Source organism: Lemur catta, chromosome 12, assembly GCF_020740605.2.
Source record: "Lemur catta isolate mLemCat1 chromosome 12, mLemCat1.pri, whole genome shotgun sequence".
Taxonomy (NCBI): Eukaryota; Metazoa; Chordata; class Mammalia; order Primates; family Lemuridae; genus Lemur; species Lemur catta.
In genome coordinates this window covers 4812621-4838954 of record NC_059139.1, presented here as the reverse complement: position 1 = coordinate 4838954, position 26334 = coordinate 4812621, and the positions used below count along the sequence as shown (strand labels likewise).

At 40.0% G+C, this 26334-nt stretch overlaps 1 protein-coding gene across 1 annotated transcript in view; it reads right to left on the bottom strand.

Annotated features, from left to right (window-relative positions):
- The window catches only part of ADCY2 (adenylate cyclase 2), a 365223-nt gene that overhangs the window by 76321 nt on the left and 262568 nt on the right, over window positions 1-26334 (bottom strand). Inside the window, exons 6-13 of the mRNA XM_045565786.1 lie at window positions 24050-24161; window positions 21222-21349; window positions 17115-17273; window positions 16181-16313; window positions 14622-14798; window positions 11266-11309; window positions 7142-7222; window positions 1716-1785 (exon numbers count right to left, since the gene is read on the bottom strand). Coding sequence (XP_045421742.1) covers window positions 1716-1785; window positions 7142-7222; window positions 11266-11309; window positions 14622-14798; window positions 16181-16313; window positions 17115-17273; window positions 21222-21349; window positions 24050-24161 — 904 coding nt within the window. The remainder of the gene's footprint in view (window positions 1-1715; window positions 1786-7141; window positions 7223-11265; window positions 11310-14621; window positions 14799-16180; window positions 16314-17114; window positions 17274-21221; window positions 21350-24049; window positions 24162-26334) is intronic.

Below are 26334 nucleotides of genomic sequence, written 5' to 3'. Positions count from 1 at the left end.
AGGCTCCCGAATTCAGATACCCAAACATGAGGCTAAACTGCTTCTCAAAAGGGTTATATAATAAGATTAAAGGAAATAAAATTTTGTGACAACGCCCTTGAAACCCTTTAAAAATACTGTCAGATTCCATTAGCTATATTTGCCTAGACTGTTTACCAAGTTATGGGAGAAAAGTATGTATGTCTCAGGTTTTAGCCCCTCGGGTTTTGGTGCTGAATGATGGATCTCCAGATCTCCAACAGCTCTATGAGGCTTCTTTTCAGCTATGTCTTACTGCCTTTGTCCTTTCTGCTGGTCTGAAGAGCAGGCTGGCGACAGGTGGACAAAAACTGAGCCTAAATCTTGATGCTCTCTAAAATTTGCCTTAAAGTTAGCATCTTACAGATATGTACTCAAAGGGAATGAAAGTAAAACTATATTTTTAAAATGATGATCACCTTCTGTTTACTAGAATTTTTTTTGGTAAATTTTGTGACTTAATAGCCAGGATAATTTCTATGCTGCTGAAGAAGCGATAGTAGTGTAACTGCGGGAATGTGATTGCATTCTGTGTGTTCAATTACATCCTTATCTTTCAACTTCTTTAGAGCTTTGTGCAGGGATATGAGTTGGAATTTCATTGTGGTTTTTAACAAAGGAAATGGGCTTCTATAAGGAAGGGAATAATATAACAGTTAGACAATAAGTAGCCATTAATATTTGGTAAAGTTCTTCAAAGACAAGATGGTCAATAATAACCCATTATAACAATCATCAATTTGGTAAACCATCTGTAGCCAAAGTCTGTTAGTCAGAAGTAGACAATGGATTCTCTTAGCCACCAGCACAAAAGAAAGTTTTAGTGTGCCTGTAAAACCCAACCCTAGTGAAATATGGAAGGAATTTTTATGTTTAATATTTCCATTAAATATTCATAAAACAATGCATTGAATTTTATCAACAGAATTTTATTACCAGAGCTGTGAATGCGGCCATTAATATAATAACTTTTGTTCCAGCTAAGCTTGTAATTATATAGTTGGATGATGGAAATTACCTCTAAGTCTTGCTCCTTCTCTAGATCAACACAAAAGAAAAAGTGATAAAATATAGTTGAGCTAGAAGAATGGTTGTCCTTTTTGCAATAATAACTTAATTCATTTAAGCAAATCCATACTAAGCTTGACATGTAAAATCTGAATGTCTGCTTATTTATTTGTGCCTGAATTAGATCTTATTTGGGGAGTCATAATGTAAAACTATTTAGATGCAACAAAACTTAAAATTCTGGGTTTTCTAATTCTCCTGAAAAGGCATTGAGTGTAAAACTCATATTTTTGTCAAAATATTAAAATAATTTGTGCAAAGACATTGGAAATTTATCAGGAAGGGCTTCATTTTCTTTTAAAGACTTTTCTGAGAAAGATGTTGAGAAAGTCAGATGTTAGGTCCTGTCTCTTTCCTTTAGTCCTCATATCTCAGACATAATGCAGATGTCATTTATTCCCAGGAGGGCTGAGAATGGCGACTGACCAAAGACAGAAACCTGGTAACGAGAAATATGATAAAACAATATATGCACATAAGAACCACAAGAAAAGCCAGGAGGAGTTCTGATAAAGTTAGAGGCAGTTTAAATGTCACATATAAAAAACACGAACACAATTACATGAAGAATTCAAAACTACTATTTCAGAAAAAACGATTGATTTTAAAGGAAAAAAAAAATAGCTTACTTCTTTTTCTAGTATTTTGTTATAAAAAAGCAGTGAGATTCTCTGAATATCTTCAGACTTGAGCCATTGCCTGGAAATAAAAAGGATAGACACATCATAAAACCAAACCTCCAAACAGACATCTGGAACTATGATTTTTTTTAATGACTTGTATTCTTCTTTCTTTATTATAAATCATTCCAAATTGAATGTATTTTTTAAAAAAAGTATAATGCCAAATAACTGGATATGGAATCTAGGGGTTGTTATCAGGATCTGCAAATATAAATAATATTTCTCTTCACACACTACCCTCTTTGGAAAATTCTGCGTTACAAATCAACTGTTGTGTCAAATTGAAACCCAAGTTATCCAAATTAAATACTAGGGAGATAAGTAATCTATAGGGTTAAAGCACATTAATAAATTGATTTCTTAATGCTTTATTGAAACATCACATGGCAGTTTCAACTTGAAGGATTTGGTTCCTAAAGAAGCACCATTTTTCTAAGCTTCTAGCAAGCAACATATCACAGAACAACCAAGCCACCAGCATGCCTTCAAGGTCTGGGTGAGAGGATTCTGCTTCTTTCACCCTTACTTAAAATACTTTGTCACTTTTTCATTTCTAGAAAGTAAAAATTGTGAATTTTTAATATAGGTTTCAAAAAATTAGTAAAAATACTATTATAATGAGCAATCAGTTCAGAATATATTGATGCAAGAAAAACCTAAGTACTACGTAACTCTCAGATATCGAAAAATAAATAAAAATTGTGTAGAAGTATGCATTGTTCCACAATGACCAACTTTCAGAAACCTGTTTTCAGAAAGCAGCTGTCAACAGAGAAAGATTATAAGGAGGAAACCTTTTGCTGCACTGTTGTACGGAATTGCGACAGGAACAGCGATACCAGGCGCATGACCAAGTAGACTGGGCATACAATGCCTGACACCATCACATGTCTGGCAATAAAATAAACACATATTTTATGAAATAAAGTTAAGCCACATAGAAAGATATACCTCCTTATGTTCACAACTACAGGAATGTAAAAAGAAATCCGAATCTATGAATAAAGAAAAGTATCCAGAAATACCAATGAAATATATTACTGACTGGGATGGGTCACTAGTCACTAAGAAATTTATATTTTTACTTTCCTAATTTTTATTAAATACTCTTAGAATTTGAAAGAATATAATACTCCCAAATATATACATGCACATATATGCATATTATGCAGTATATATCTATGTGTCTATAACTGTGTATCTGCAGCTATATTAACATTTCCATTTATAGCTGTACCTATATTTATATCCACAAACATACACACACATACATATATAGAGAGAGAGAGAAAGAGGGAGAAAAATATGTATATTAGAACATTAGAGAGAAAATTATGTTTTACATAAATTTCCAAAAAATGTCATACCTGTTCAATTATCAATTCACATAAATTTCTTAATATAATACTTTTCCAAACCATCAGTCATATCTATATGGATTTTTCCTCCCTGAGATATATTTGGGAGATGAAGGATGAGGCCTTTGAGGATCCAGGCAGAAAGGTCAAGTGAAATTGTTCCACTTTATCAGTAATCAGCAAGCACCGCCGCCTGACTGCGATTAGTCTCTAAGTGTAGACTGATGTTTAACATCGTGGCTAATGACAAGTTAACTCAGGAGACGGGGACACCGGGGGAGGGAAACCTCCCGTCTACTCCGCATCCCTCCTCGGTTCTAAAGACGCTCACTGCCAGACGTGCACCACGTTTAGCTCGAATGTCCCAGAAGAATAAACTACCCACAGTCAGTAATGCACTCTAGAATGACTGCCATTAAAAGTGAGATCTGTAAAAACACTTTTTGATTCAAGGTTATAAGCTTTAGGTACCAGGGAAGCAAACGTTTCGGTATTTCGTGTCACTGCACCAGCTGCAGAACTACCTTGTTCTGTTTTACGAGATGAGGCCAGTAGGAGGAATCAAAGGTTGGTTGACATGAAAAGGGCCAGAAATACAATTTAAGATAAATTTTAACCATACTCAATTTTAGAACTGTGTATTTAGCAAACTATGAATTATGTATGCAGGTAACTTACTAAAAATAATTCTCTTTTGAGAAAGAAAAATCTAATTTAAAAATGCTCCAGGAAAAATATAAGCTTAGAAATGAAATAAGAGCGAAATTTATCAAGTGGAAATAAAACCAGCTCCTCAATTATCAGCAGGACCACCAGCTTCCCAGTCTAGGGCTCAGTTACCCGGGTCCTGCAGGAGACAGGAAGGTCTCAAGATCGCCTTCCCGGTGACCCGGGAGCCTAACATCATGCTGCGTGAGCCCCGGGGCTGGATGGTGCTTGGGGAAATGACCCAGTTCCAGATCACCGCTGCCTCGCCTCCTTCCCACAGCAAGCTGGGGTTGGCCTGTGGCTTCTCCCTCAAAGCAACGAATGACGGATCTAATTCTTCTTACCTTTTGTCACAGAATTAATCATCTCTGGGTATTCTCTGAGGTGGCCTCAGTTCCCACTACTGACTGACTTGTAGAGAATCAGATTTGTAAACATGATTTGGATATTGGGAATAGGAAAGATTTGTGTAGATGGATAAGGGCAAATATTATTTTTGGGACTTGGAACTACACAGAGAAGAGGAGAGGAGAGGGGAGGGGAGGGGAGGAGAGGGGAGGGGAGGGGAGGAGAGGGGAGGGAAGGTGTCTGTTCTGTATTTACGATCTCCTGAGATTTCTCCTGACCCAAGTAGTCTATAGCATGAAGAAAGTCCAACACCATCCTGGGCTATTACAGTAAATGATTCCCTATTAGTTTACACTGAGCTGTTTTTTCACTAGGCCACGCCAAACAGGAAATTCTAAACAAGAGGCTGACTTGAGGTGAGGGGCATAAGATTGCACATTCTTACATTAAAGCAGACACTGTTAATACAATAAAGACCACTTTCCTATTGTTATGGACTGAATATTTGTGTCCCGCCACCAAATCCATATGTTGAAGCCTTAACCCCCAGTGCAGCTGTATTCAGAGACTGGCTTCTATGGAAGTAATTAAGTTAAATTAGGTCATACGAGTAGGGCCCTGATCTGATAGGAATAATGTCCTTAGTGTCCTTTTAAGATGAGACCCCAGAGAGCTGCCCCCACCATGGGCGCATATTGAGGAAAGGCCTTGTGTGTCCGTGTGTCTGATGCTGAGCAAATGCTGATGTTTGTCACCTTTTCACAAGTGCTCGTTAAATGAATCAGTCAGTGAATAAATAAAAATCTGCATAGAAATCACTGTTTTATGTCAACAGCAGAAAACAACTGAATGGTACATTAAACCTGGAGCCCCAGTTGAATCCTCAAGTGGAAATTCAAAGAACGTCATATCAAAGAACAAGAGGAGTTAATGAGGGTATGCCTAACTGAAACTGAAGCTAATTTAAAAAAAATATATGCGTAAGAGCATCCATTTAAAAAAATTCTCTTTTATTTTTTGAGTATGGCATGGCATTTTTCTCTGTTTCGTCTCTGAAATGTGTTGGGAAAATTATAACATGAGCAGTTACGCCAACACTAAACATTACTTTAGAATAAAACTACATAAACCACAAAGGTGTTAATTAAACAAGTATTTGAATACTAAATGACACAAAGCAAACGGACAGTTCAAAAGCAACCTTAACAAAAAATAAAGTGAAGCCAACAATTGTAGTTTCTAATGATTCCTTGGAGAGGAATGTTCTAAAAGGTGGATACAAAAGTAATTTAAGAGGGTAGGTGTCCCGTGTGAACACACGCTGAGGCTGACTTTAGAGATTGTTTTTAATTATTACCATTGTTACTATTATTATTTGCCAAACTTTGTCAAAAACAAGATTCCTCTTTCTTCTGAAATGGTGTTTTATTCTGGTGGGTCAGAGAGTATCAGCTGCTGTTTTCTCAGGTTGAATGAATAATACATCCTTCCACCTGTATCTTATATAGTCAGACACTTCTCTAGGTTTAAGCTGATGATAGACTCCATGTAATTATTTGTTTCTCCTTTTGTGATTTGTTGAGACTGCAGCTGGGGCAGAGGTGAGGATGTTTTCACGCTGATCCCGGGGCCAGGCAGAGCAGAGCGTTTGTCCAGACGCTGCTGGTGTGTCCCGAGCACCAAGACAAGTGGGGGCCTTGTCTGTTTGGGGCACATGGAGGGGGCTCCAGACAGGTGACAACTGCTCCAGCCGTGTTCCAGCGTATCTCAATTGCAACTCTTGCCTGACCAGGACGCTTCATTGCACAGACACACGTGCACTCACACACAAACACATACGCACATACATGCATACATACCACACACACACACCCCTTCATGTGATTCTTTCATAAGCCCTGTAAATATTCTAAAATAAACACCTGCAAGGAGCAATCTAAAAGAGGCATGCATTTTGTAAATCCATGTATTAATCGAGGCTCTGTAACTTCATTTTAGAGGCAGAGAGGTCTAGGTGAAAATCATTTACCCTTTTCAAGAGTCAGCTTTCATGATAAAACTTAAATAGGTTTCCTGTAAATCTAAAGATATTTCAAAATAAAACATTAAATAAAAAAAAAAAATGGGTTTCCGTAAGGATGGAAACTTTTCTGTGAAGGCTTTTCATTTGGTCCTCCTGATGTTTTCACTAAAATTTAATTCAACAAACAGGTACTGAGTGTCCAACGTGTACCAGCCACCATATTGAGTCACCTGCCTTCCTCTCTCCATGGGCTCAGCTATGACACACGTACCTAAGGAGAACACTAAGGCCACTGAATGTCACCATTCTGCCCAGGATGTGACAGCCATCACCTTCTTTATATTGTTCTGGCCTTCCCACCCCCGCTCATCTCTGTAGCTGTTTAAAGCTACACCAGCAATTCTTGGTTTCCTAGGTTGCATGATATTTTGTCCCTCAAAGAGTCAGTCTTTCATTGTTCACTGTGAATTCAAATTCTAATTCTCCTGTAGGATTTACAACACAGGTACCTCAATGTTCTTTAATTTCGCAGGAGAATAGATGCATTTTGGATGGATAGTGTCACATCATAGAATTTAAAGATTTTCCCATACAAAATCCTTATTTCTCTTTTAAAAATATTACTTGCTGAACCTGTTATGCTGTAATTTTTCTCTCCACAATTACATCTCCTGTTATTTATCAGTAATTGACTTGGGGAATATATTGTAGGCAGAAATTTTAAAAAATTTAAAAGATGAAAGAAATACTATTAACAAAAGCTATTATGAGGGACAATTGATGTGAAATGAATGAATTGTCTCAGAAACTTGGCTTTGTCATGATAAGTATTGTAGAGCCTGCGGTAAAATACTTTTTGAAAATATGACATTATTTTTAAATAATAGGGTTTGAACTATGAGTTGAATGATAATTTAAGATGAAAAAGTACTCACTTTTGTGCATTGATTCCATCAATTGCTTGAATCATCCTTTCATTCAATTCTTCTTCAAATCTTTTCTTTTGTGACTTGGTTCTATATGAAAAAGGAAATATTATGGGTAAGAAGATTATTACTAAAGTAAATATTAGGCCTATTTTTATTAATACATAACATTTTACATATTTTGGGGGTAAATGTGATATATTCTTGCATGCATAGAATGTGTAACGATCAAGTCAGGTTACTTGGGGTATCCAACCTCTTGAGTGTCTATCATTTCTATGTGCTCAGAGCATTTCAAGTTCTCTCTTTCAGCTATTTTAAAATACCCAATACATTGTTACTAACTATAGTCACCCTACTTTGCTATTGAACATTAGGATTTATTCTTTCTATCTAACATGTATTTGTGCCCAATAACCAACCATTCTTCATCCTCCTCCCCCGCCCACACACCCCTCTCAGCCTCTGGTTTCTGTCATTCTACTTTCTACATCCATGAAATCAACTTTTTAAGCTCTTGCACATGAATGCAAACAAGCAAATTTTGTCTTTCTGTGTCTGTGAGCCTATTTTTCTACCATGCTAAAACCTCTATTGATTCTGTTAATTGAGTAAAAAAAGTAAAAAGAAACAACAGTCTATAAGCAGCTTTTCTCTATAGCCCCTCTGTCGATTCAGTGAACTGAGTAGGGATTTTGCTACAGTAAAGATGTTGCCTTACCGTTCAATCAGTGTAGAATTTACTAGGCATTTACTAGGCAACATTGAAAAATATGGACTTGGTGTTTGAGATAAAAGAACATTCTCCTTTAAGAGATGCATTAGCCCTAGACTTGGTGCCTTCGTAAGTTTTACTTTATGACAGAACACATTGCTTCTGGAAATTGCCCTGCAAAAATCTGGTTTGGTTGACAAAATAGTCTTCCTTTTTCGTGTTTTCCTTGGTCAGTTTTCAGGAACTTGTAGAATCAAAGCCTTCTTTTAGGTATATCAAAGCTTAATTGTAAGTGTTTAGCTGTTCCTCAGCTTTAGACAGCACTACTCACAGAAAAATCCCACTTATATTTGCTGGCCATCTCAATTGGTCTCAGGAGCAAATAATCCTTAGCCTTAATATTAGATGCTTTCTAAATAAATTATGCCAAATAACAAGAGCTCCCCAAGATTAATCTGGCAATTTGCATGAGAATGCTGTAAAGGAGAAAACCAATTTAAAAATTAAACATCTACTGCAAGAGTAAAAGCTCAGCCTGGCCCCTCCCAATGGTCTGGGCAAGTCTGCGCCCCCACCCCGGTTCAGGGTAACATTCTGTGTGTTCCGGTTGGTTAAATTTTTAATTGAATAGGCCTTCTAATCTGGAACAAAAATCACACTTTTCTAAGCTCAGAATTGCCTCTAGATATAGGTAAGAATAGCAATAAATATGCAATGTCATATTTATCTGTAATTAAATCTCACAGAATTATCATTAATAAGATGGATGGTTTCTCCAATTCCAGCATCCTGTGTTTATGGGTTTGTGCCTTCGGGTCCCGGCTTTTTCAAACAGGCCAAGGGCAGTCTTGGTTCAAAAAACAGAATGATATTAAGTGATCCACCCACAGTAGACAACTGAATTAAGAGGTTTTAACATACTAAATTCCAAGTTTTTTGAAGAAAGAAAATTAACTTTTATTAGTCCCAGTTCTAAACTTTAGAGGTTTTTTGTTTGTTTTGTTTTGTTTGTTTTTTTCATTAAGGGGTAGCATCTTGCTCTGTCACCTAGACTGGAATGCAATGGCACAAACACAGTTCACTGTAACCTCAAACTCCTGGGCTCAAGTGGTCCTCCTCTCTCAGACTCCAGAGTAGCTGGAACTACAAGGGCTCAACACCACACCCAGCTAATTTTTTTATTTTGATAGAGACAGGGTCTCACTATGTTGCCCAGGCTGGTTTAAAATCCTGGGCTCAAGCAATCCTCCTGCCTCAGCCTCCCAAAGCTCTGAAATGACAAGTGTGAGCCACTGCACCTGGCCGAGTTTCTTGAATTCAATTTGGTGGATTTCTTTTTTGCAGAGCCTCACAAAGTCTAAGAAAGAACACGTTAAGTATCTTGAAGCTCACAAGAAAACCTAATTCTTCAATATTATTTCCAGGGTTAACAAGGATATCGCCTTTGTTACTGTTATAAGATTAGCTTAGGTAATGCCTGCACACACAGACTGTTTTCTTATCTCTGTGGCTTTGAGACCTCTGCTCTGGAGACGACAAGGTACCCTGGGGCTGATAAGCTACCCACCAGGAGCTGTTGATTCACCACCAGGACTTTGTCCCTCTGAAGCTCAGCCCTGCTGTCCTGAACTTGCTCCTGCCGCTTGGCCCCATCCTCTCCTTCCCATTGCTCTGGGCCCCCAATCCCTCTTTCCAGGTGGTCTCCATTCTTTCTCCCAAGCTCCTGCCCAGACCTGTCCCCCTGCCTTGCCTGGGCTGTGATATCTGAGGAGGAATGGAAAGGTCACGTGGCGCCAGCCCACGGGCCAGGCTGGAGGCTCGGACAGGCATTACAGGGCAGTCCATTTACGAAGCCAGGGAGTGCCAGGGCAGCCTGGGCGAGTCTGATCAAAAGCAGGTTCTCCCCAGAGGCCGTAAGGCCACCAAAGATCGATAACCACAGAGGAGTGGAATAATGATGGAAGAGCCCTTTCTTAAAGCATGGTAGACAGAAGACCTGTTAGTGACACAGGCTTTGGGGTCACAGAGCCTGGGCAAAAATCCTGGCTTCGTCTCCACCAGCCAGGGGACTCTGGGAATTCTCCTAAGCCTGGTGCCTCAGTTTCTCCCCTTCTAAAATGGTAATGACTATAGATTCTACCTCACGATGATGCTGCAGGGATGAAATCAGATTTTCTATGATCTAGTACAGATACAAAGGACAGCTTGTTATCATCTTTCAGACAGCACTCATCCCAGAAGACACTGCGCCAGTAATACTGGGGCTTCCTGAGGCATTTCCCATTGTAATTTCAATCAATAGACTCTCGAAGCAGAATTGCAGGGTGGGAGAGAGATAACAGAAGTGATATTGAATATAACGAGAAAGGAAGTCCGTGAAATTTCCATGACAATTGCTCAAAGATGTGTTAGCGTCTTACTGACATGAAGCGTCATGGTTCCTCAAGGTATCTTGGGGGTCCATAATATTCCTAAAATTAGCTTAAGTTCTCTTTAAAATGGCATATACCACTTAAAAAAATTCTTCAGAAGCCCTAGAACCCAATCATCCTCATAACATAAGGACTATAAATATGTATCTCAATGCTAAAATTTCAGATTTTTCACAACATACAAATTAGAGCCCGTTACAACAAATAAAGTCACGTGGAACAATTCTGGGATAACGTGCACATTGCCATGCTGTGGTAGGGAACGACTAACTGTTTAGTTTTTACTTGACTATAATGCATTTTCTACAAGGAAATATATTAGATCTCATATTTTTCTTTATTTTCTGTAAAACTTTCAGTATCTCCAGTAAACAGACCTCTGTGTGGAGAAAGGAAGGCTGCCTGAACTTTGGGGCCTTCCTTTTGCATTATTTACCCTAATGTCTCAATGTAGGTTTGGCTGACCCCCAAATCAATACTAACGTAAAACTCTGAGCTGAAGGAGAGAGGAACGTGGGGAAAGGGTTAGTGCTGGAGACAGGGGCACGTGGAGCTGTGGGAAGCTTTTTTCTTTTCTGGGCAGTTTGCACAGCCCTTTAGTTCAGAAATAAATAGAAAGGCCAGACTTACCTTCCTTTTATATTTAGGATTCAACATAAAAATGTAATTTTAAACAACATACTCATTTTAAGAAAATTCAGTATTTTACTACACATTAATATTAAGAAGAATCAATTTAAGAAAACAATTTAATGTTCTAAAATGACTACCAGATGGTGTTTTCCTTTTCCCTCCCTTAATACTAATAACAAGACACTAATAATCCTATTTTTAGAAGCTGAAAGCAATGTAATAGGGCTTTTCACAAGGAGCTGCTCTTTTAAAGGAAGTACACTTTGAAATTACTATAATTGATGATAATTACTTTCATAAATGAATAAGAAGCAATAACCCTTTAAAATTAGATAGTCAAAGATATACCATACCTTAAGGTGCGGTTTTGAAAATTATGCTGACCCATTGGTACATCCTATATTGAATAAAAAAAGGTTATTAGTTGTCAAAAACCTGTTTCAAGAAGAATGTTACAATGATAATGATGTATAATATATTTCTCTTTCTATCATGAAAAGTATCATTTAGGTAACAAATAATTACCCATGTGGAGAGAAAGTGCTTAATCATAAATGTAAATCCAGATTACAAGCTCAGTTTATATTTAGAATGTTGGTGTAATCTATAAACTCTGGATGTTGGAAGTTTCAGGATTGTCATGCAGTACTTTCAGATTTGATTTCACACAACAGACTATAGAGGATTGGTATTAGAGTGACTGTCAGCCACTTATAATCATGTGAAAATGGACTTTGGTATCAGACAAATATTAGAAAATGCTTTAAAACACAAATATAACCACAAAATCTATAGTCAATCCTCTCCCTGAATTGGGCTATTGAGAAATGGTACCACCAGTTATGTATGTGAAATCACGAATCACTGGACAAAAAGAAGAAATCAATACATGTATGCGAGTAGTTCCCAAGAGAGGAACGGGAGGGAGACACTGGTCAGGGTTTATTAGTGGAGATTCCACTGTCAAATGTTCAATAAGAGACTTAAAAAATCACTTTTATACATTTGTGATGAGAATGAAAATAAAACAGTTGGAACAAAGCAGCTCCAAAGAGGAAACTTTTGTTTGCTGCTTTGATCTCCAAGGTTAGGTTAGGAAATGTATTTAGCCTAGGGAAAAAGTAAGGTTTTTTTTTTTTTTTTTTTAAAGTAATTGAACTCCCAGTTTTATTACATGCAGTAAAATAATGCATAATTCATCAGCTCTATCAATGTTGAATGCAGAGTCAATGGAATTCTGCATAGGGGATTAGATATAAGAAGTACGTTTGGGCAATGTCAATTGTTCGACCTTGGAATATGTCAATAAAAGTTCTGATGGGTCTTTCTGAAAGTGAGTAAGAGATACAGCTAAGTACACGTGGTTGGGGCTTAATGCACTAACCAAAGCCTTGGGGCTTTTCTTAAGATATCCTATACTGCTGCTAAGGCAATGCAAGCCTGGCTTTGAACCTGTGACAGGTGAGACGAGCTGGTTAAGAAAACTGAGTTGCTCAAAATGTTCTTTGGTTTTTATAAACAACTTCCAGAAGCTCAAAGCACTAACCAGTTCTGGCTCTATCTTGAATAAGGCATCTTCACAACAACAGATTAAAGTCAGACAGAAATCATTCCTGTGGTCCCTAGCTCCCATAATAAAGGACACAGCCACTCTTAAGTCTCAGGACAATAAAGACTGGTAAGAAATAAACAGTAACAACAAAACACCTGGAAAAATCAGACTTTTTTCCCACAGGTGTACATGAGAAACAGCACAGAAAATCACATTCAAATACTTATATATATGATTCTTACTTTTTAAAAACCAGCCAACCAAGCAACCCACCAATTGCTGGTATATAATAAATCTCACTGAGGGATGTAGTTATCAGCCGTAGCACTAACCATAAATGCTGCCCTGGGGCAAATTATTCAAATTACTATCATTTTTCCTAAGAGTGATAGAAGCATAGGCTTTCATTGGAGATTAAATACTAGAACCCCAGGATGCTTTTCCTCCAACAGTTCTAAATGCTGGACGGCCCCAGGTGCCCCTTGGATTGCTCTATTCTTGAGATTTCATCAGTTCCTCAGCTTCAGGTGCCATCCACAATGTGACAGCTGACATTCCCAACTCCAGCCCGGTCCTGTCCCCTGAGTTCTAGACTTGCACATCCAGCCGCCTAGTTCCTCGCTGCACTCAGATGTCAAAAAGGCATATTAATTTGAAATTGTCCATTAGTAAAGTCTTAAATAACCTGATTTCCCCCTTGTATTTGCGATTTCAATTGAGGGCATCCACAGTCCCCCAGTTGTGCAGCCCCCAAAGCATGGACACACCTCTGCTCCTCACTTGCATGCGCCTACAATCCACCACCGGGTCTCACTTGCTCTACTTCCAAATTAGACCCTAGGTTTGCGTCTGGCTGCTTCCACTGCTACAGTCTCAGCACAAGAGGACATCACCCTCACTCGGGACCCCTGAGCTCCGGCCATACCAGCATCTTCTCTGCCCCCAAAAGGCACCACATTCACTTCATCTTAGGGTCACTGAATCTGTCCTTCTGCTACCCTTCTCCCAGCTGGTTCCTCTCTCCCTCTGAGCCTCCCCCAGCTGTCCTACCCAGAAGATATCACTCAGTTTTATCTCCCTCCCAGCCCTCATCACACCTGACATCATCTTGTTCCCTGATTTGTTTTCCTATTTATGGTCTCTCTCCCCCCATGAGAATGCAAACTCCAGGACTTGTCCTGGTGGGTCTCCTTCGTTGACTGATGGATCATGGTCTTCCGTCAGATCATGTTTACTTTTTAGTTAAAAAAAGATCAAAGGAAGTTAGGAGAAGAGATATAACTAAGCCCAAACGGGAGTGCTGAGCCCCTACCTATTGAGGCTGGGGTGTCACTGCGAGACCTAGGGAGGGATGGCAGCACAGGGCGGCCGGAAAACTTCATCCTTACCTGGCAACCTCAGGCTCCTTCTCATCGGCCAACGAGAATTATGTAACATTAAATTTTCCTTTTTATCTCAACTGCATCCCTAATACAGTTAATGCTGCTACACATGAAATTTTACTCAGAGGTAGTTTTAGAATCTAACAATGCTAGAGGAATTACTCTAAGTACTTAGCTGTATTCACTTTTCCCTCCTCCTGTGGGTATTTCAATTTTCTATCTCCATTTCAACCATCTTATTGCATATGTCCCTGGTGTAAGGAGCTTCCACACTTTGTTACACACAGGAAGCCAGAGTGATGTAAACAAGGAACCAGGACAATAGAACGTACAAAGCTGCCCACGCAGCCTTAACACGGGGGCAATGAAGAGACGGCCTTGATGATGCTACTCGAACTCCAAGGACATCATGCCTTTATTTGTCTTTTTACCTAGATCCTCAAGCCTCTCTACTTAATGATGGAAAATAAAAACTCGATGAAAAAATAGTTCAGTAGTTCAGTTATATTCAGTTGCTACTATCAGTTGTACATAACACTGTCTTGGGTTATAAAGTTATAATGCAAAAATCACTCTAGGTTAGAGCTCCAAACCCTTGGCAGCGTGGGCCTGGAGCTCCTTCACACCCTGACAGCTGTTTATAAGGGCCTCTCCCACAAGGACAAGACAGTAAGCGTGCTTCACTGCAGATGAGAGTTGTTTTGGCGGCCTTTTGTTTGGGGGAACTCGCTTTTCCCCAGTGCTCAGGTACTGTGGAGGCGCGGGGAGGACGTACCGTGGTGCTGATCTTGCCGTTCTCTGTGGTCATGCTGTCCCTGTGATGCAGGTGTGCAAAAGGCTTGGCCGCCCCCCAGGACTCCAAGTACCGGGTCATGCGGACGGACGCCCTCATCTTGGCTCCATCCAGGGTGTGGCGCGGTCTGAAGAGGTGTTGGGGACTCCGTCGTTCTCCCTTGGGGCGGGAAACAAAGTATCACAAGTGGCACAGCACAGGTCTGCGTTTGTGCCAGCCTCACCTGACTAAGATGATTCCTCCTAACGTCCCTGCGTTCACCTCTGGGACATCTGTCCTCCCTCCTGCAGTGTCACCCCGGAACCAGCTACTTGAGCTGAGGGATTTTTTTCCATACAGCAAAATTACTTACCTGTAATTGACACTTAGGAAAAAATATTACCCATGTTAATGGACATTTTTATAAAGTAAGTACTTAAACAGCATATGCTCATCTCTTTTAGCTTTGTCTCGATGGTTGTGTTTTTCTAAAGTGATAGCTGTGGGGGATTTGAGACTGTTTCTAACGCTAAATGGCCTCAGACACAGTGTTTTGGTGTTCTCTGCCTGAACATAGCGGTGTCTGTACACATCTTTTTTGCACCTCTTCTGTCACTCCACAGTGCCTGCTGCTTGTCACACATCTATCTCCAGCTCAGTCGTCAAGCCAGTAGACAGTCTGTCTCCAAAGGTGAGGCTGGGCTTTCAGAGATGCCACTATGAGTGAATGTCCACAAACGTGATCGTGTTGATTTTCTGATATTGTTTTTCACGTTCAGAGATCTTTCTTGGTGATATTTGCACCACTTACCAGCTGTGTGATTTAGGGGGAGCTACAGAACCCCTCAAAGCTTCAGATTCTTAACCTGTAAATAGTGATAATACCCGTTTGGCAGGAATTTAAGAAGAGTTAAAAGAAATGAGAGCTCTCAGCCCCTTGATCTGGCCTAATATGTAGCACGAACAGAATAAGAAACAGCTCCTCAGCGTGTGTCTGGGTCGGACCATTTCCCGGGTAATGGGGGTTTTGATTGCACGGAAGGTGCGTGTGTCTCTGCACACACATGCACTCACACACGTGTCTACGTGATATGTGTGAGTCTTTAAAAGATTTCTTCTTTTCGTTTTTTTAATATGTTCATCCTATTTTATTTCATTAGATTTCTTATCTTCTGAAGGCCTGAGCAAAAATCTTTTCTCTTTGTTTAATTTCCCAACTGACAGGTATGGAGGCTGTGCCCACTGAGAGCCTTTCGGAAGCCGTATCCACTGGCACATGCAGAGACCAACAGCCCAACCAGCAACTGCATCAACACCCTTGTCATACAGACAAGCAAGGCCTTTCAACTGCTTGTTTAATACATATTTGAATTCGTTATTACAAAACGTCTTCCGTAATTAAACCACCATGTGCATTTAAAGTCACTTCCGTGGCAAAGACTAGCAAAGAATTACAAAGTCTTGACTGAAAACACTTATCTATGCCAATAATTTGCTCCTCCTCCTCCCCCCTTTTAATCACAGAAACAAGCTGATCATAGACTCTTCACAACAGCACTGACCTTGGGGTTGATCACGAAGTAGGTCTTCACCAGGTGCTGTTTTAAGTAGGGGTCCCTGACGTCACCGTCTCCCTCCTCCACTTTGTAGGCCCCATTCAAGTGCTCCAGGGTGACAGAAGAAATGTGGACACGTCTGAAATTCCATTTTTAAACCACAGTCAAGATATAAAAGGATATGCGAAAAAAGAAGTTCTATTTGTTTGTGATTTCAGAAATAATTTCTCCCCTGTGAAGGAAAGGCTACATGTTCTTGGGAAACCTGACTGTAATTTAAGTTTTTGTTCCCTTGACCACCGCTTTGGAAAGATGCTTTTGGACTTCATGAGCCGCTAGTCTGAGGCTCGTCTGCAGTCACCGAAACCTGCATGGTGGGCGTGGCGAATCATAGTAAATAAAAACTTGACTATATTGCATTGTTTTGTGCGAGGATATCTTTTGAAACAGGTGTCAAGGGTATTTTTGGAAGCATGCTGATTTGTAAAAAGCATGGATTTTCTTTCTCAATGTTTGCTTTTTTATGCTCTTCTGAATTATAGCCTTTGTATTAGGATTCTCTTGTCTGAAATATGTTCTTCTACCCAGAGATGGATGCTATTTTAATATACAGGTTTTAGAGGTCAACAGTACTAGAGAGCTGCCCCATCCGGACTGTACTGTAAAACATCTTTAACTCAGGTCTCTAATTAATAAATTTGCAAATATGTAAAAGTATATAATTTAGTATCTGATGTCCACAGTCTTTGACCATGGATCATAGGGGTAGCGGTACAGGGACTTACCTAATTAACGCACGAGGCCACTGTGCATAAGTAACATGATACCTACAGAGGCAGCAGAAGTCATCAGAAACTGAGCAGGCAGTTATCAGCCCGATGACCCGGCAATTCTAACCATGCTGCCAGAGGGAAGAGAGAGATCCAGTGTTCAACCTTACCCAGGGACCCCTCCAGCTTCCATGTGGTTGGCCAGGGTAACGTCATGTGACCACACATCGTACTGCCACTTCTGCAGACCAATCACGCCGCACAGGACATTCCCAGAGTGCACGCCCACGCGCATGTTGATGTCAACGCCGGTAGCGTCCCTTACCTTCCTAAAGATGAGGGAAGTGATGTCATGATCAGTAATATTCTCTTCTTCCTTTAACTCTTGGTCAGGTTCCTGGTATTGATTATTCAGGATTCCAGATCTCTGCTCTGAGCCAAGAGAGGGGGCTTTTCCCCCCGGTTTCTCCAGATTAGACTCAAATCTCCAGCGCTCTCACTATGGAAGCCACATCAGTCCAGACCGTGGTGATGACAGGGTGTTTTGGCTGTAGTTTTTACCCTTTCAAGTAATGTGTATCAAGCACCTATTATGGGCTGGCATCAGCTCTGCATTTTCATATCAGAATCATGTGACATCACCTTGGTAATGCCAGGAATGGTCTTGGAGGCCTTGTGCAATTCGAGAGCTTTGTACAGCGTACGGCCCCATGAGTGTGTTTTGCTAATAAGAGAAGAATACAGCTTATTTGTGAGTTTAATGATGACTTTAGCCTGAATAAGAATTTTTAGAAAAATAATCATGAAATTAAAGCTTTTCACTTGCTCACATTCTTTCATAAAAGAAAGAAAAAATTACATTTTAAAAAGCTTTAGTGATGCATAAGGTATCATGTAAAAGAAACTAATGTTTTTAAAAAAATTGTTCTTAAAATACTTCAGGACCCTCCTGCCAACACATCAACACAGACAAATGAAAAACTTCAGTGAAGGGAAAATGGAAATGCTTGGCAATGCTTATTTATTTCTGCCAGCTAAATCCATTTATCAATTAAAATATTGTTGTCACAAACCATTCAGGAAGATGTCCCTAGTCGCATGGAGAGAATCACCCCGAGGGGCAGTGTGGAGGGAAAGGCGGAGGCTTTCATCCTCATCGAGTGCTGCGGCTGGGCCAGTGCCAGGCGGTCCTCACCTCCAGACCTTCGCCTACGATGTCTCCTCTCCCTGCTACCCACGCCCCGAGCCTCCCTCCCTGCCAGGGTGTGAGCGCCACCAGCCAGCTGGTATTGTTCTTCCAGCCCTGCTCAGGCACAGCGTCATCCTGGAAGGCTTTCTGGTCTCTCCCCACTTTGCTGGTCCAGGCAGCCCTGCCTCTGTCCTCCAAGCACCCCAAGGGCAGCCCGCACTCCCCATCTGCGGCCACCTCTGCACTGAGCACAGTCAGCCATGAGGACACAGACCTTGTCCAAGGGACCAGTGGGGTCAGGACCTGATGCAACAGTGACACTTTATACACGTTTAAAGCTTTCAACAGCAGTTCTCTAGTTTAAGAGAAGCCACAATCACTTATAAAATCAAGGTGCTGAATATCACTTCCCAAACAATTTATGTTTTCATGATGTGAAAAAAAATAAAGGCTTTCTAAGCATTGGGAATATTCCAACACTGCCACTCAACTGCCTCGGTAGTCGCACCTTGGCTAGCGGGGGGCGAGGCCTGAGAAGTGTGGCGGTGCAAACAGATGGAAAAACACAGGCAGACGTCTGGGACCCAAGTTGCTGGTTCCTGCGAAACCTGAGATGATCTGGAAAGAACCTAAGAGCCAAGTGTGCGCTTTCCCCTCGCCAGCTTAAGAAGTTAAAATTTCAGCATAGTGGTCATCCCCACCTGTGGCTCAGTAAATGGGATCACAAATGTGGCCCTTGTGTGCGAGAGAGAATGAGAATGGAGAAAGAATTCCGGAACCTGCCGAGATGCCCTCTCTCTCGCCGCCTTTACCTGGGGCGTAACAAAGCAACTGTGTGCTGATCACCAATCACCTTATCAACTGCACGTGAGAGAAACCGAGGAAGAACTGGAATCCCCTGACCAGTGGGTGGCAGGTCCCTGGGACACGTTGCCACTGCCTGACTGGCAGGTTAAGGTTAGGGACAGGCAAGAGTTGGGAAGAGTTGCCTCAAACCTGCTAACTTCACTGGGATCTGGACACACGCGGTATTATCCAGGCATCAGGGATGAAAGGATAAAAAAAATGTGCTGCATACACACAGTGGAATATTCTGTCAAAAAAGGGATGAGGTACTGACATGTGCCACATGTGGATGAACCTGGAGAACATTAGGCTAAGTGAGAGAAGCCAAACACAAAGGACACATATTATATGTGAAATATCCAGGATATGCAGGTTCACAGAGACGGGAAGTAGAATGGAGATCACTAGGGCCGGGGAGGGGACTGGGGAGTCACTGCTTAACGGCATGGGGTGAGGCAGAGGTCCTGGAAGTAGGTGGGGGCTGGTTTCACAACATTTGGAATGTCCTTAATGTCACAGAACTGTGCACATAAAATGGTTCAAAGTGTAATATCAATGGTCCACATATTTCGCCATAGTAAAATGTATGATAGAAAAAACCAATATTTCTGATGAACTGGTGACACGGCAGTGAATGTGACATAAAGATTCTTTCTCCTAAAATTTCTTCAACACATTGGAGTAATTTAACATGATGGAACTGGAAAACAGTTTTAAAAAGCAGAAATTAAGCTTCAATGAACAGGTAAATTGGTTAACCTGATATGTTATTAATGCACACAATTTTGCTGTTTTTAAATATCTCTCCCATATCTATTTTAACAGGAAATCAGGAATGCTTTCCTCCAACAGAACCCATTTCACCTCGGGCTCAAAACCAACACCGAGGTTGCCTCCAGGGGCAGGTTATACATTTGAAAAAAACCTATTATTCCACTGATTGGATTCTCTTACATCTAGACCCAGAGTTAAGAGTAGTTACTTGCTTTTGAGGAAAAGTAAAAACAAAACTACTTTTCATGTATCAGAGAAGACAAATGACTTCCTTATGGGAAGAAGTAAGTAGAACGTGGTTATTTCCCACGCAGTGCATCTTGTGTTGGGAAGCAAAGTTCACATTGACTGTTCTTCCTATCTCAACTCTCAGCAATTTCACTTTATTCCCCTCCCATTCCTGGCCTGCTCAGCAGAAGTCTGCAGTGATTTGTACTGAGCTAGTGGATCTGGAACACACAGGTGTCTCCATCTCACCCGCCAAGGCTACGGGGGCAGGGAGCAGAGGGTGCCACACTTTTCCCTGGACGGCACTGGGAAAGCCACATGTCAACCTTTTAATCACTTCAGCAAGTGACCAACATACACGGGGAGCAAACAAGTGACAAGTGGACTTGTTGGTTTCTCACCTAGAGCCCTATTTACTCCAACCCTGAGACAAGGGATTAGAACATCAAGCACATAATTTCAACCCTTTTTGGATTAAAAAAAATATGTACAGGATAAGGTAAAATAAAGTAAAATCTTTCAACTACACAATCAGCAAATAAAGGTTTTATCATTTATAAGAATATTTTGGTTTCTACTAAAGAAGGTAGTGGTAACTATATTGTGGTACTGGGAATAAAAGTTACCTCTCACCTTATACTTTTACCCTGTAGTTGCCAATGGTAATAACGTTATTCTGTGTAAGCAAATCTTCTCTAGAATCACAACGAAAAACTTACAGATACAATGCAGAAAACATACATTATGGATGTAAATTGAAACTAAATTCACAGAGCAGGGCATTTTTGACTAGATGAAGTAATTCTGGATTGCAGTCTGGTGGTAAATGCTAATTTTTCCCTTACATGTGTGGCCATATCATTTGTCAGAAATCAGAGAGACGTTATGATCAGAGACATGTTGTATTACTTTTTTTCTTAAGATCAAAGACATTCAAATTCTTTAAAAAAATCACCTTTGAAACAAATAAAACTGTCTCTTCCCATAAATTTCCAATTCAGTTTTGCTGTAATCTAAGGTTCATGATAACAATACTAACCACTTACAGAAGTCTTAGGTTGAATTGAGTTACTCACATGCCAATAAATGGGTCTCTGCACAATTAGATTTAAATGTTCAATAATGTCTTTAGTGCCAGTAGACAGAAAAATGGAAATAGTAACAGGTGAGAATTAAAACTCAAAATTGTTAAACAGGTAAAAAAAAAAAAAAACAAACCCTTGCTAAGCAGTTCACTTACTTTATGGCTTCACACATATCCAGTCCCATTTTCACACAGTTTTTGGCGTGGTTGGGGAGAGAGATAGGGAGTCCCGACACACAGTAGTAGCAATCTCCTAAAATTTTAATTCTCATGCATTCGTTCTCCTGGAAGAAGAAATCACAGAATTCCAATTGTGTTAAACCCTCGCATAATGATCCAGATTTACCAAATTTCATGAAGTACTGGCTCTACTGACACTATTCCAGCCACGGGGGCCTGTGAGGACAGAGAAATGACAGCCAGTTGGCTTCCCTTTGTGAGGGACCAGGATGAGCTCTCCTCCCCACATGCCCATTTCCAAAGCAGGAAGAAGAAAGGAAAGGGAAGAAATGGGAGAGCAGAGAGAATGCTCTGGAATAATTTACATTTAATGCAAGGAGAGGATGAACATAGGATGAGTCTCTTTAGTCCAAATGTCTCCAAACACTGACAGTGAAATGAAACGTTCTGTGCAGAGCGGAGTCATTCAGAGTAGGAAATAAGGACCAGAACTCAATCTGAATTAGAATCGTATGTCATTCCCCACTGTGCTGTGATTTTCTTCATGCATTTTAAAGCTAAAGCAGATTCTTAGCTGCAGACAGGTAGCTTCTGATAAACATCTCCACAATTTAATAGCATTGCCAAGTAATTCAAAACTTAATTCCGATCTCAGGTTAAACTGTTTTACTGTAGAATTTGACTAACTCATTATTTTTCTTGCCAGGGTTGTATTTATATTATAATATTTAGATTAACTGTATTCATATTGCATGAATCCTATATCCATTTCTAGCCTTTCAACTAGCAAAATAAAACAGAAACAAAACTGAAGATGTGCCAAATACAGATTTTTTTCCTCTAACACTAACACAAGCTTATATATAAACTGAACAAATGTGAAGTAATAAAATGAATACGACATCTTCTTCTTCTTAAGCATGTGTTATAGTCTTGCTGAAGCTTTTGCATATTTCTTTCCCTGTCTGATAATGCACCAGCCAGAGCTTTCATACACATCTATAGCACCACAGATGATGTGCTTAGTAATTCCTGAAATAATATGATAAATAAGAAAAAGGCAAACAATTACTTATTGATCAGGCTTCCTTCCCATACTCCTAAATAGATATTCTAAGTCTAGAAAACAGAGAGTCAGTAACAGTGAATGGCAATGATTTTGAGTTCCTTAGCTTAAAGTTACATGCTTTACATAGTATTCACTCAGTGCACTGGGCTGTTTAGTTATGATGCTGTCTACTCCATGTTATTTAACTATGACCCATGAACTGATGTCCAAAGCATACTATCCCTTTGATCAACGATGGATGAACGAAGTCAGCCTAGGCTGGACTCAGATATTGCCTGGACATTCCCTTGTTCCAATGGTTAGGAGAAGTCATACTGCATATCTTTGTTCTAGGTAATAAATTGTGTCCTCCCAAATTCATATGCTGTAGTCAGTCCTGTGAATGTGATCTTACTTGGCAATAGGACTGTTGCAGATGGAATTAGTTAAGATGAGGTCAAAGTGGAGCAGAGTGGGCCCTTATCCTATATGACTGCTGTTCATATAAAAGAGGGAATTGGGACATCGAGACATGCACATAGAGAAGAGAATGTCATGTGAACACTGGAGTTACGCTGCCTGCCACCATCCAAGATTGAAATGTTTCTTCCTAACATGACCAGGTAGTCCAACAGAAACGGTCAAAAGATCATTAACTCAAACTGTTAAGACATTATTTTAGTTTCAACCTTTCTTTTTCTACAAATGAGCAAACATAAAACTCATTCCCTTCCTTTGGTTTGGTAAAGGAAAGAAGCAGAATTATACTTCCACTGATTTTTTAAAATCCCCACTGAGAGCTGTCCTGGTCACCTGAACCACACAAGGCAATGCACTTGGGGAGTCTGGCCCAAGAATGATGATGCTAACACCTGCAGGCCAGTTTCTCCCTAGGAAGCTTGGCTGGAGTGTTCCGTGTTATTTAAAAGTGAACTAAGATCACACAGTGAAACAAATTTAGTACCAAGTCTTCCATATATAAATAACTTTTATTAATAGGTATAAGGACTATTTTTTTTTTGTCCAGAACAATTCAAAGACAGAATTAGGTTGACCAAAAATGTTTAATGAGAAGTAAGGAGCCAGCAAGGGAGAAATGTTTTTTTCATCAAAATTCCCACCAGCACCTGTGGAAGTTCTAATAAGTAAGGTCAAGTATGGTTTTAGGTGACATGCCATCATTTCCTATCTGTGAAATTTCCCATAAATGAGTATATGAATGGCAAATAATGACTTTACATTTCTGTTTAAGTGGTACAAGAATCAAAGGACAAAAATAAGGCAGTAGTAGGAAAAACGCTTGCCCGGAAGAAAGGGATCCTATTTCAGGGGCTCTTCCAGGGTCCTGTTTAGCCATATGAACACAGAAGTTACAACTAGAGGAGTGGAAATGATCTTACCAACTCCTTGACGTGGAAATGCCTAAAAGAGCACCTTAAAATAGCACAGTGCGGAGGGATTTGCAAATTGAATCTCCTCATCTTCAATGTATTTATTATATGTGTGCTGAATTATACATGAGCAGAAGTTTTAAAAACTGATGCAAACGTGATAATTATATGCTATGGCATTTTTCATCCCTGGTGCAGGTTTTTAAGGCTCATCAAGGCTCAGTGGTGATAAATCCAGCACATTTTACAAACGACATTCCTAAAGGATGGTTTTATGAAAAAGTTCAACAATGATAAGGAGAGGGAGAAAAAGTAAGCTAAGATTTTATTTATCTTCAAAGCAAAAGAGAATCTATAATACTCACCTTTGCAATCTGATCAAACTTGCCAAAGAGTTCGTTCAGCATGTGGACAAGTTCTCCTGGGGAGCAGTCGCTCGCCAGCCGGGTGAAGCCAACGATGTCCGCGTATAAGATGCTGTGGGAACCAAAGGGGCAAGGAGAAAGGGATTTCTAGTTTATATTTGTTAAGAAAGTAAGGATAATTTCCATTAAAATAGCATAATTTTTATACTTTATTTATATTTTCATAAGAAGGATGTCATTTTCTTAGATAGGGAATACATAAACATTTTGTCAAACTTCCCTTTTAAACATTTTTTGGTGTTACATTTTTGTAGTTAAGATGGGGAGTGAAGCAGCAAAATGATAAAAATGCAATTCTGTTTATATTGAGCCAAAGAAAAAGAATGGAATAATAATCTTCTTTAAAAATTAAGACTGTTTAACACATGAGTCTGGAGTACTTACTACCTGCAAGGATGAAGCAGACACAGTGTATCTTCCTAAAGCTCAGAATTTAGTTGGGAAGACGCATTAAACAGATAAGGACACCAACAAATGTCCAGTTGCTAATTATAAAAATAAAGGGCTACAAAGGAAAACAAGAGAATGCTATGAGAGAGCACAGTAGCAGTAGATTACATGGTGAGGAGTCCAGGAAAGTCACTGCTAGGAGACGACAGGGCAGCTTCCCTTCCTGGGATGTGGAGACAGGTGTGAGATTCCTTACTGCTCTGTATGTGTTCAACATGGGAGCACCCACAAAACTTGTTTGCATTACTGTTTTTCCTGTGTACTAACTTGTTTCTGCTGTGTATCAAGTCCTTATAATGAAGCCCGAATTCCTGCGGGTGGTTTGAGATTCAGAGAGTGAATACGGTATGGCTTTAGATGTACCATGAAACAAAAATAACTACATTTCACAGCCATTAGTGGGGGTGAATTAGTCATTAGTACAGGTGGGATAATAGCCATTAGGATAGCTATTATTTAAAAAAATACAGAAAATAATAGTTGTTGGCGAGGACGCAGAGAAATTGAAACCCTCGTGCATTGCTGGTGGGGAGATAATACGATGCAGCCACCATGGAAAACAGCACAGTCGGTCCTCAGAAAATTAGACAGAATACCATGATTCAACAATTTCATTTCTGGGAACACATCCAAAAGGACCGAAACCAGGGACTCGAATAGATATTTGTATTCAAAGGTTCATAGTTGCGTTAATCACAACAGCCAAAAAGATGGAAACAAACCAAATGTCCACCGCCAAAAGAATAAATAAACAAAATGTGTTTTATATATATATATATATATATACAATAACATATTAGTAAGCCTTTAAAAGAAATAAAATCCTGACCTATGCTGCTACTCATGAGATATGCTAAGTGAAATAAGCCAGGCACAAATGGGTATGATTCTACATACGTGTGGTACCTAGACACAGATTTGTTTCTGACTCATGAAGTTTTACTGATTGTCACAGATACACATCATTTTAGCCTGTATGTTGTACCCTGTGGCCAATGGTTGTAATCCCTGTATTGTACCCTCCAATGAAGGAGGACAGCGCCAGAGTGAGGCCTTTCTCCCTTCTCCTGACCGTTTCTATAAAAGCCTTCCAGCCCGCAGCAGACTCTGGAACACGCCCTGCTTTGCTGGCCCGCCTTCCCAGGTCGGTGTCTTCACATTCGGCTTCCAATAAATTTTTATCAGATTATTCCTGTCTCAATAGCCTTAATTTCAGTTGACAGCATCGTGCAGATGGGAATTGAAGTCCTGGAAGAGGGCTGGGGAGAACAGAGAGCCGCCAGGACAGAGCCCTGAAAACATTCTCATTGACAGGAGGGGCCAGACTTAGACTAGAAGAGAAAACAGCAAAGGAGACTGTTGGAAGAAAATGAAAAAAATACGCTGTCATGAGACCAAGGGACAGGAGAGTGCAGGGCCAAGCCCAGCTGACTGGTCAATACATGACTGAAAAACATTTCCTGAGATGGAAGGGGCACTGCTGAACGGAAAAGCAATGACTAGCATAACACACCTAGTCCGAGACTAGGAACTTTTCTTCCTTAATTTTATAAGCAAAACACTATACACCTGAAGGCAGGCCAGTGTTTTAAATAATTTTACTCCTTAACATGTGTGAACTTTCTTTAAATATATTTAGTCTTTTTCTATCACGTATCCAATGGTGCTTCCTTATTTCCTACCCAATATGCAACTGTTTTTCCTGTTATCTCCTTCCTGATACAAGTCTCTTATTGCACATTGACACCTGTGTGTGCTCGGGCTATATATATCGC